The sequence below is a fragment of the Crocodylus siamensis genome, chromosome 7, assembly GCF_052110815.1.
Source record: "Crocodylus siamensis isolate JL-2025a chromosome 7, ASM5211081v1, whole genome shotgun sequence".
Taxonomy (NCBI): Eukaryota; Metazoa; Chordata; order Crocodylia; family Crocodylidae; genus Crocodylus; species Crocodylus siamensis.
This window is the reverse complement of record NC_143401.1, coordinates 81962834-81974849: the sequence shown is the minus strand read 5'-3', so window position 1 is coordinate 81974849 and position 12016 is coordinate 81962834. Positions and strand designations below refer to the sequence as shown.

At 43.0% G+C, this 12016-nt stretch overlaps 1 protein-coding gene across 1 annotated transcript in view; it reads left to right on the top strand.

Annotated features, from left to right (window-relative positions):
• DMBT1 (deleted in malignant brain tumors 1) overlaps positions 1–12016 on the top strand; it is a 162575-nt gene that overhangs the window by 99045 nt on the left and 51514 nt on the right. Inside the window, 7 exon segments of the mRNA XM_090058728.1 lie at positions 376–603; positions 3947–4258; positions 5401–5529; positions 8555–8815; positions 9367–9495; positions 11066–11216; positions 11567–11778. Coding sequence (XP_089914854.1) covers positions 376–603; positions 3947–4258; positions 5401–5529; positions 8555–8815; positions 9367–9495; positions 11066–11216; positions 11567–11778 — 1422 coding nt within the window.

The following is a 12016-nucleotide window of genomic DNA, read 5'->3' as shown; positions in this document are numbered from 1 at the left end:
AGAAAGGGCAACAGAGCCTCTCAGCTACATGTAAGTTTGTTGCTGTTTGCCAGGCGTTTAAGGCTCGTGGAGAAACAGGAATCATCAGAAATGGGATAGAAAGGCACTGCTCAGCTGTGGGAATGAAGAGGAAATCTAAATGTATTTGATGTACTGGGTCACCCTGACTTGGAAAAAAAAGAGTTGGTACTGAAGGGGGACTGAGCACAATGGGCACTGTATTTTATTTAGATTGGCTTCATTAGCCTGCTCTTGTGTTGGGCTCTCATGAGCATTAGACTCCTAATCTAAACCTTAAAGGCAGATAAAAGGATCAACAAAGCATCAGGGTGTAAGGAGTAGAGGAGGGACACCTGAAGCTCAAAATAATGGCAGTGGTGGCAAGTGAGCATGAGGTGGAAAAAGAGTTGAAGAGTGGAAATGAAGATCTGGAGACAGATGGAGAGTGGATGAAGGCGGAGAAGAAAGAAGGTGACAGCAAGAACAATGGCAGAGACAGCACTGATGAGAGTGGCAATGCCAAAAGGGAGACAGGAGCATACGAGAGTGGAAGATGGAGCAGGAGCAACAGGAGAAGGTACATCAGGCGAGAAGGAGAGGATGGTGAGAGCAGGAGTGGCACAGTGGGAAAACATGGAAAAGGCACCAAAAGCAGTTGGAGAGGAGTGGAGGCTGTGGATATAGGCAACTTTAACCAGAGATGGGAGACAGACAGGATCAACAACTGACAGATATGATTTCCTGGAAAAAGTACCGTTTAGGACTTTGGAGGTGCAGATGGCATCTCACCAACAAGATTACTTTCTCAGATTGAATGACTTGGGAATTGATTTACTGGGATGGAGAAGGGTATGGGAACTTTTCATAGTTTCACAATTGTTAGGGGCTGGAAGGGACCTTACAGAGCACTGCGTCCACCCTCCCCCTGCCTCCCCCCCATGCACTTGGGCAGGAAAGACTGATGGGATCAGATGATCTCAGCAAGATGGGCATCAAGACGCTTTTTGAAGATTGCCGGTGTGGGTAACTGTACCACTTCTGGGGGGGAGCTTGTTCCAAACCCTTGGCACTCTACTTGTAAAGAATATTTTTCCTTATGTCTAGGCTGAAGCTATCCTCAGTTAGCTGGTGTCCATTATTTCTTGTCCTTCCCTGAGGGCCTTGGTGAACAGATGTTCCCCCAGGCCCTGACATATGCCCTTGATATCTTGATAGTCTGCCACCAAATTCCCCCTGAGTCTTCTCTTCTCCAGGCTGAACAGTCCCAAGTCTTTCAGCCTCTCCTCATATGACCTGGTCTCTAGGCCCCTAACCATATGCATGGCCCTCCTTTGGACTCTTTTGAGCTTCTGCACATCCTTCCTAAAGCGTTGTGCCCAGACTCGTGGAGCCTTAATACAGGTGATGGTGAGGTGACACTGAAGTATTCTAATTAGAATGTGGAGCAGACACAGTTAATTGAGTCTTTCTGATGCATGCGAATGACCATGTGTACAGACAGTCAATACAACTATCAGTCACGAGAGCAGAATTAGAAGTTTTCAGTGTGTGTGCACCACCACAGTGGAGAACAGGAAGGCTCTGCTTAGAAAGCTAGCAGTTTATATGGTTGGAGGGAGACTGCAGATAACAGTAGGGGACTTCCTCTTTTTTCATGGATTTTGCATGGGGTTCGGTGGGGGGAGGAAAAAGGGTTCTGTAAGGGTTTTTTGTGGGAAGCTGATGTATGTTGTTTAAGGGTTTAACATATGTAGTTGTATGTTTTTGGATATGTAGTTGTTTTTGAGACGTGAAGTTTTGGTAAAACACAGATGCTCAGTATGCGAAACTTTGTAAGTGTAGGGTAATACTTGTGTTTGCATAAAAAAGGTGCCTATCAGCATGTTTGCCAAATTGGGCTATGTGTTTTATGGGCATGCTCAGCTTGGCTATATTCAGTCAACATCACAGCTGGTTTACATGACTGAGCAAATGCTGCTTCTAGCTGCAGTTGAATGATAGCCAATGTACCTAATGGCTTGGGGTGGGGGGAGGTTGCTGGTATGTGAATGTAAGATGAGTTGCTTTTACACCCATATTGAGGGTAAGCATATACTATTGTTTAAGCATAGCTAAGGCTTAAGCATATATTTTATTTTTTTCACATGCAATTAAACTATTACCATATGCATAAGGCTTTGTAGGTGTGGTGGAAGGAGGTTAAATCACATTGATTTCAATGTACCATGCAAGCTCTAAATACTGTGAAATATAAAATACAAAAATTATGAATTTCCCACTTAGTTTATGATCCTCAGGCAGTAATACCTTATGAAAATGTTGCTTACTTGAGTCCCAGTTCAGACATCTATTGAGGTTTGTGGCACTGTAGAGGTGTGCTGTATAGAGCAATTAAATCAGAGCTGCATAAGCTTTTGTGAGCAACAGTTCACTTCATCAGGTGCTCTGAAAGGACATTTAGGCTTATGTTTAAGGATATGCTGAGAACAAACTCTGATTAGCAAAGGAATTAAAAACGCGCTCACCTAAGTTAAATTCCTGTTTAATTGCTTTAATTGATTTGCTAACTTGCTGCCTGAAATTATTATAACATCATTCATGTGTGTTGAAGGGTCAGGTGTTAAAATCTTAACCATCACATTTTTCTACTATAGTTTTCTTTTTCTCAATTTAGAGTAAATATTTTCATGAGTGCAGTGTAGCAAAAATGAAACAGCTTGTATTTGTGAGCTCTGAAGTTGCACATGATCAAATAGCAATGTATCATTCGCAATATAAGACCTATTTAAGGTCCTTGGGACAGCATCCGCTTCAAGAATACATGTGCAGTTAATCATGGCTCTAATATGAAATGGAATTCTGCTGTTTTGTTCAGTCCACTGCTTCCTTTTAACTTTTATATCATCATGTTCCATTTTCATTTTGTGTAAACTGCTAGAATGTATCATGTTATGCTTTTTAGTAAAAATTACCATTTATATAAATGCTGTTACTTTATTCTATATAAATAAATTTAGTGTTCATTTTATTGTACTGTTTGGGCAGAAGCTGGACTTAAGCTTCTACTAGTCCTCAGAGAAGTCTGTGAATTTCAGTGATCACAAAAATTTACATATTGAACATATGATACCAGTTCAATATCAGCAGATTTAGTACATACCAGTACGTTATGGATGTGCCAAACCATGGAAGCTGCCAAGGTTGTGCAGTGCTGCTGGGGACCTGCAAAGGCTAGGCCATAACTCAGGCTGAGTTTGCAGAACTCTCAAAGAGCAATGGAAATGAAGAAAACTTTGAGTACATCTGTCACGGCAAGCTGATCATTTCAGGTTGTTGTGTTGCTTTTAAGAATCCCTTCTGTGTATACAGTCTTGCCCATGAACTGCTCTTTGGCATTTGCAAGTTAGCACATACAAATATGTATGCTTCTCCAGCAGAAGTTTCTCTTTTTAAAGATCCAGTTTGCAGAAATCTCCTTGGTAAATGCCCTTCCTTTGCCCCAGCTTAAGCTGGCATTGTTGTCAGATGTATCTTTTATAGGAGCAGCAAAAATCAGTATTATATCAGGCACCAATGGATATGAAAGTAAATGCATTCATATGCAATAATGTCAAATCCAGTCTGAGTACTGTTAAGAAGACTAGGTACTATTGGATTTAGACATACAGAGAGGAGTTAGTTTTGTTTAAATCAAGTATTACAGACTCAAGTCTGTGAGACAAAAAAATTCCATATAATATTTCAAGTTTTTCATCTGTAGAAGGCCAGTTTACTGCTTCTGCTGTATTTAAATGGGAAACAGGCTGTTAGATAGGTGGCATGAAATAGTAGGAGAATTAAGAGCCAGGAATATAGTTGCTACTGTTATAAATATGCCAATATACAACTGACAGTAAGTGTTTGTAAGCTTGTAATAAAACATGTTTGTGTTCTGTGTTTTTTCAAGGTGCCAGTCTCCGACTGGTGAATGGAAGGCATGCATGTGAGGGGCGCGTAGAAATTAATCGTGACGGATCCTGGGGCACAGTTTGTGATGATGGATGGGATAACAGCGACGCTCAGGTTGTCTGCAGGCAGCTTCAGTGTGGACGGGCCATTTCAGCACCGGGAAGCGCCCGTTTTGGTGAAGGCACTGGGACTATTTTTCTGGATGATGTTGAGTGCAGAGGGGATGAAATCTCTCTCTGGCAGTGTAGGCACAGAGGGTGGGGCTCACACAATTGTAACCATGGAGAAGACGCCGGTGTCGTTTGTTCAGGTACTTTTTGTCATTTCTCTTTGAGGTCTTTATAGTTCTGAATCAACAGGAGGGAAATGTTTAAATTAGAACTTGTTTCTAATTTGCTTCTGTTGGCCTTTGCCAACAGATTTTTTTAAATTAATGGTTTAATCTGAAGAGCCTGCCCTACGTATATTTATGCCTATGATCAAAAAGACTGCTACTGATAGTGAAACAATGGAATATTTTTACCAGTTTGAATGGCATTAGGAATACATTTCATTTTTTATAAGTAGTTGTACTTTGAAGTTGTGGCACTTTTAACTGAGCAAATCAATTCTCTGTATGTTCTCATAGAGATGAGTGGCTTTTAGTGTCCCCTCTCCCCCTTTTCTTCCATATGTTGTACTCCCAGTAACACATCATAAGCAGCAGATATGTTTACTAAATACCAATCATTTACGTGGTGCCTTCTCATTTACCTTAAACGGTCTGGTACTGTGTTAATGAAGGCCGACAGTCAAGGGAAAAGTAGCACTTTTTAGTCATAAAATTCAGCATATTCATTAGGAAAATAATGGGCAATATAAATGGGTTCAACTGTCTCTTTTGCAAGGCAAGGGGATTGCCATGATCCAAATTCTTACCATGGGCAGTTGGCAGAGGACGCATGCCCATCTCCAGCTATGTGAGACAAATAATTCAAGCCACACTCTAGCAGAGGCTCAGGTGCACGCTTGTGTTGACAGCTATGATTAGTCCCTTAGATTTCAATGAAAATGTCCCCTGCAGAAAAGTTAAGCACAGCCCTGCACCATTGGCCTTAAAATAGAATTGCTCCCAAAGGGCAGTGCCTGCTCCCCAAGCCAGCTCAAGAGGTACGACACTAGACTGCCAGTCCCTGGTGCTAGCTTGTGCTGCTCTCCCGTTTGCCACTGGTGTTTCCTTCTTGTACGCTTGCTTCTCAGCCTTGCAGTTATGGAATGGAGATAAATAAAGCTTTATTTTGTTCTCATTTCACTTGCTTTTGCTTGCATCGTCCCTCTCTGAATGGGCTACCCCAGATTGGCCTTCTGATTTTACTTTCACCATAATGACTTTGGTACCTTGTCCACAAGCTTTCGTCTCCGGTTGAAAAAGGGTTTTTCATTCCCTTCCTGTTTTTCCCTTTGTCTTAACAGGAGTTTCTAGTGTAAGTACTCCACCACTACATATGACTAGTATGGTCACCTCACCTATTATGAGTACCCCACAGCCATCTGGTATGACTACCATCAGCCTGCTTCCTACAAGGACCCCAGCACAGACAGGTAGGAGTACCACTGGACTGCCTACTATGAGTGCCCCGGCAGCACCTATTATGACTATTGCAGCGCCACTTATGTGTACCTCAGCACTGTCTACTATGGCTCTCCCAGCTACAGATAATTCTTTCCTTAATTCTTTGCTCCGTCTGAAATTCACCAAAGTCTTTGGAGAGGGCAGGAAAAGCAATGAATGTGAATGAGCTAGGGGGCAGCTGTCTCTGTTAGGGAAGCTATTTCCGTTTCGGGAACATTAGAACACCTCTCAGATGGGACCTGGCTTGTAGAAAGTAGATACATGAATAAATAGATTGGGCTGCAGGTTTGGCTATGCAAGCTGAAGCCTGTGGAGATCAGACAATTCTCTGAGTCTTACACATGGGCGAATCCAATCTGATTTCCAAAGAGAGGCCTGGGGAACTAAGGCTGTAGCAGGAAAAAAAAACCCTGCCATGTGGATAGTACACACAGTGGCCACAACAACAGGCCACGCAATGCTGGGCCTTGGGACACAGAGGGGCACCAAGCACAGGTATGCAATCCTGTGGATAGCCTTTTCAGGCCTCAGCAGAGCAAGCACAGCCTGGCAATGAGGAGGATGAAAGCACTACGAGCTGAGAAGAATTCTCCACTGGAGTAGGGGGCCATGCTGGAAGACGGGCCGATTGGGCAGGCAGCCTGTAAGCCATTGGGACAAGTATTTTAAGATGGACACTGGTGCGATGGCCCACTTAGTGTCTCAGATTTTAAGAGTTGACCTGCATGACAGCATTCTCCCTGGCCTTGGGTAGTTCACTTAATCGTGCTGAACTTTGGACCCATTGACTCCCTTTTGTTAATGGGTTATTATTAGTTCTAGTTAAGTTGTTTGTTCCTTGTGGGTGCCTATAGACATGCTCATTCCTGTTCTAATTAGAGTGCTCCAATATCGCTTCCCTGTCATGTGTATTAAGTCCCTGCACATTTCAAGGCGGCCATGAGGGCACTTTATCTAAACCTCATCAAATCAGCTTCAGATAAAATGCCCTGCAGTAATCTTGAAACATACAGGGACTTAATACGGTGAGCCATTTTAACTGGAGTGGTTGTCCAGTAGCTACTCCATTTAAACTGCACCCCACCCAACACACACATACACACACCTGAGCCCATGTGTAGGCAGCCTCTAGCTGTTATTTTTGGCTGGGAAAGAAGGATGTGGGGAATGAAGCAGATCTTTCTCAGCTTTGTTGATGCTGAGGGATTACTGGACAATAAGGTGAGGAACAGAAATTATATGTAAACTGGCACAGGCAATCAGAAACCGGTCCAAATCTGTAACACTACATAAGGTCAGTGAACATAAATTGCTTTCAGAATAGCTAAAAGTTTCAGATAACCCTGGACTGATGTAGTATCAGGCTTAACTAATTTAAGTTAAATTGGTTTATTGAACTTCTGTGCCAGATACACTCCGGATTCAAGTTAACTCTGTCCCCTGACATCCCAGGATGCTTTGTATCTCCCATGCAATTCCCAACCCTCTCCTTCCTTGCAGGGTGTGCAGGGGTAGCCTTGACCCAAGCTGTCTGCTCCAGCTGGGTAGGGAGCTGTGCTCTAGTGCCCCACCACCCCACCACCCCAGTTGGTGGCCGGGATCACTACAGACATGTGACTACATTTCCAGAATCCAAAGTGAATGTCTGGTCCTTTACTAACCGGTTCAATCTATGCAGCTTAGACTAACCTGTGAAGATCCAATCGATTCAGCCTTGGGCTTTTTGCCTGTCTATGTAATCTGTGAGTAGGCACACTGAGCAAAAGAAAATAAATGGTAAACCAGTGTGCATATAATCATGGCTCTAATATGAAATGGAATTCTGCTGTTTTGTCTTACAGTCCACTGCTTCCTTTTAACTTTTATATCATCATCATGCGCTATGTTCCATTTTAATGTTGTGTAAACTGCTAGAATGAACCATGTTATGCTTTTTAGAAAAAATTACCATTTATATCAATGCTGTTATAGGGGATTGCCATGATCCCAGTTAATCAGGGATAATAACATTTTATTAGGTGAATAATGGGGAAAGTATAGATCAACCCACAAAAACAGGCAACTTAAGGTAAATACTGTTGTCATGTTCTTATCGATTTATGAGCAAGGTAGAGAATTCCTGCATGGTACTGTATTTGTGCAAATACAAGATGACCCTGAATATAAGACGACCCCCCAGTAGTTAGATTCTATATCTGGAAAATCTACAAATTTGTTATATTTCTCCAGGTGTAGAATCTAATGATCAGTGTTGTCTTGGATTCATCCCTCAATTGCTATAGCAAGGAAAATAGTAGCTGGAGGGGGAGCTCCATTGTACAAACTGTACATAATATTAGTCCAGAGGCAAAAAGCTCGTGACCGATCATATAGTTCATTGGGATGGTCCCCAGCGAGCCAACAGCATTCCAAGCCCGGTGATGCCACAGCCCAGCACTGCTCAGTATGTGTGTGAATTCCGGATACTTCCCACAAATCAGCTACGTGCTAATGAATGCCCACCCCCACCCTCTACTTGTGGCTGAAACCAGGTGTTCTTGTCACAAATCCTGGGACACTTGCAAAACTTATATGAAGATGCAATGCAGGACTGCCTGGTTCATCTTCACCCCATAAAAGGTGGAACACGATAATCACATACGACAGATTGAGAGAAAGGGCAACAGAGCCTCTCAGCTACACGTAAGTTTGTTGCTGTTTGCCAGGCGTTTAAGGCTCGTGGAGAAACAGGAATCATCAGAAATGGGATAGAAAGGCACTGCTCAGCTGTGGGAATGAAGAGGAAATCTAAATGTATTTGATGTACTGGGTCACCCTGACTTGGAAAAAAAAGAGTTGGTACTGAAGGGGGACTGAGCACAATGGGCACTGTATTTTATTTAGATTGGCTTCATTAGCCTGCTCTTGTGTTGGGCTCTCATGAGCATTAGACTCCTAATCTAAACCTTAAAGGCAGATAAAAGGATCAACAAAGCATCAGGGTGTAAGGAGTAGAGGAGGGACACCTGAAGCTCAGAATAATGGCAGTGGTAGCAAGTGAGCACAAGGTGGAAAAAGAGTTGAAGAGTGGAAATGAAGATCTGGAGACAGATGGAGAGTGGATGAAGGCGGAGAAGAAAGAAGGTGACAGCAAGAACAATGGCAGAGACAGCACTGATGAGAGTGGCAATGCCAAAAGGGAGACAGGAGCATACGAGAGTGGAAGATGGAGCAGGAGCAACAGGAGAAGGTACATCAGGCGAGAAGGAGAGGATGGTGAGAGCAGGAGTGGCCATGGGCAGTTGGCAGAGGACGCATGCCCATCTCCAGCTATGTGAGACAAATAATTCAAGCCACACTCTAGCAGAGGCTCAGGTGCACGCTTGTGTTGACAGCTATGATTAGTCCCTTAGATTTCAATGAAAATGTCCCCTGCAGAAAAGTTAAGCACAGCCCTGCACCATTGGCCTTAAAATAGAATTGCTCCCAAAGGGCAGTGCCTGCTCCCCAAGCCAGCTCAAGAGGTACGACACTAGACTGCCAGTCCCTGGTGCTAGCTTGTGCTGCTCTCCCGTTTGCCACTGGTGTTTCCTTCTTGTACGCTTGCTTCTCAGCCTTGCAGTTATGGAATGGAGATAAATAAAGCTTTATTTTGTTCTCATTTCACTTGCTTTTGCTTGCATCGTCCCTCTCTGAATGGGCTACCCCAGATTGGCCTTCTGATTTTACTTTCACCATAATGACTTTGGTACCTTGTCCACAAGCTTTCGTCTCCAGTTGAAAAAGGGTTTTTCATTCCCTTCCTGTTTTTCCCTTTGTCTTAACAGGAGTTTCTAGTGTAAGTACTCCACCACTACATATGACTAGTATGGTCACCTCACCTATTATGAGTACCCCACAGCCATCTGGTATGACTGCCATCAGCCTGCTTCCTACAAGGACCCCAGCACAGACAGGTAGGAGTACCACTGGACTGCCTACTATGAGTGCCCCGGCAGCACCTATTATGACTATTGCAGCGCCACTTATGCGTACCTCAGCACTGTCTACTACGGCTCTCCCAGCTACAGATGATTTTTTCCTTAATTCTTTGCTCCGTCTGAAATTCACCAAAGTCTTTGGAGAGGGCAGGAAAAGCAATGAATGTGAATGAGCTAGGGGGCAGCTGTCTCTGTTAGGGAAGCTATTTCCATTTCGGGAACATTAGAACACCTCTCAGATGGGACCTGGCTTGTAGAAAGTAGATACATGAATAAATAGATTGGGCTGCAGGTTTGGCTATGCAAGCTGAAGCCTGTGGAGATCAGGCAATTCTCTGAGTCTTACACGTGGGCGAATCCAATCTGATTTCCAAAGAGAGGCCTGGGGAACTAAGGCTGTAGCAGGAAAAAACCCCCCTGCCATGTGGATAGTACACACAGTGGCCACAACAACAGGCCACGCAAAGCTGGGCCTTGGGACACAGAGGGGCACCAAGCACAGGTATGCAATCCTTTGGATAGCCTTTTCAGGCCTCAGCAGAGCAAGCACAGCCTGGCAATGAGGAGGATGAAAGCACTACGAGCTGAGAAGAATTCTCCACTGGAGTAGGGGGCCATGCTGGAAGACGGGCCGATTGGGCAGGCAGCCTGTAAGCCACTGGGACAAGTATTTTAAGATGGACACTGGTGCGATGGCCCACTTAGTGTCTCAGATTTTAAGAGTTGACCTGCATGACAGCATTCTCCCTGGCCTTGGGTAGTTCACTTAATCGTGCTGAACTTTGGACCCATTGACTCCCTTTTGTTAATGGGTTATTATTAGTTCTAGTTAAGTTGTTTGTTCCTTGTGGGTGCCTATAGACATGCTCATTCCTGTTCTAATTAGAGTGCTCCAGTATCGCTTCCCTGTCATGTGTATTAAGTCCCTGCACATTTCAAGGCGGCCATGAGGGCACTTTATCTAAACCTCATCAAATCAGCTTCAGATAAAATGCCCTGCAGTAATCTTGAAACATACAGGGACTTAATACGGTGAGCCATTTTAACTGGAGTGGTTGTCCAGTAGCTACTCTATTTAAACTGCACCCCACCGAACACACACATACACATACCTGAGCCCATGTGTAGGCAGCCTCTAGCTGTTATTTTTGGCTGGGAAAGAAGGATGTGGGGAATGAAGCAGATCTTTCTCAGCTTTGTTGATGCTGAGGGATTACTGGACATAGGGGATTGCCATGATCCCAATTCTTATCACGGGCAATTATAGTCTTCCATCAGTGAAAATTATATTCTTTGAAGTATGTCCTTTGTCTTCATTTATATATGTATATTTAGAGCCCAATCTGGAGAGCTACTGAACATGAAATAGATTGGTATAGTACCTAACAGCTCTTTGGTTGGCTCCTCCTCATTCAGAAACTACCTAAAGGCCACTAATGTCCTTTTAGCTTTGGTAGCTTTGGATCAGATTTCCAGGATCTATATAAATATGTGCAGAAATTAATATATATTATCTGTCTGTTTTTTCCCCTTCTCCATTTTTCAGGAAAATATTCTTGTGGTGGCTTACTTTCCAGCTCATCTGGGACATTTACTAGCCCATTCTATCCTGGAGATTATCCAAACAGTGCTGATTGCATATGGGAAATACAAGTAGAAAGCAATAGCCATGTAATACTGACTTTCAGGGATGTTGTGTAAGTATAGGGCAGGTTTCATGGGCAAGAAATGGGGTCAAAATCTTGGATTCTTGATATTCATATCCTCTTCTGTTTAAGCACTTTGCTCATCCTGTTCAAAAATTGAAAGTGTATAAAACTCTAAAATGAAAATGTTAGTGGTGATAGTTTTTCTTGCTGTCTTTTGTAGAGCCCTAAAAATATCTTTGGTTCCATATAAATCCCAAAATAGAAAAAATCCTTGTCCCCAGAGAGTTTCCAGTATGAAAAATATCATCTCATATTAATGGACTGTTTTGTGATAAGAGGTTAAATTGTACTTTACACAATGCATACTACATACAGCACGTTCATGTTGCTTCCTCCAGGTTGCAAGGTGGTGGATGTCAATATGATTACATTGAAGTGTATGATGGACCACTAACTACCTCTCCTTTGCTTGGGAGAATTTGTCATGGCTCTGTTTTCATCTACACATCATCCTCAAATTTGATTACCATTCACTTCCACAGTGACAACAGCTACACAAGCAGTGGGTTTCAGGCTGACTATTACTCCAGACCAGCAGACCACAATATTAGTAAGTTCCTGTTCATTACAGTACTTTGATTCTCGGTGAATAAGCACACTTGTTGATTTCATTTGCTAGTGAAAGGTTTGGTAGAATAGCAACTCATCCTTGAACAACCATCAACTTTCACTGTTTGGTTGTCAATTTACTACTCTTAGCGAATAATTAGCTTTACATTTTAAAGAATATGAATGTTACTGTGTATAGCATGAATTATTTTTACAATTTTCAAGGTATTCAGCCTATT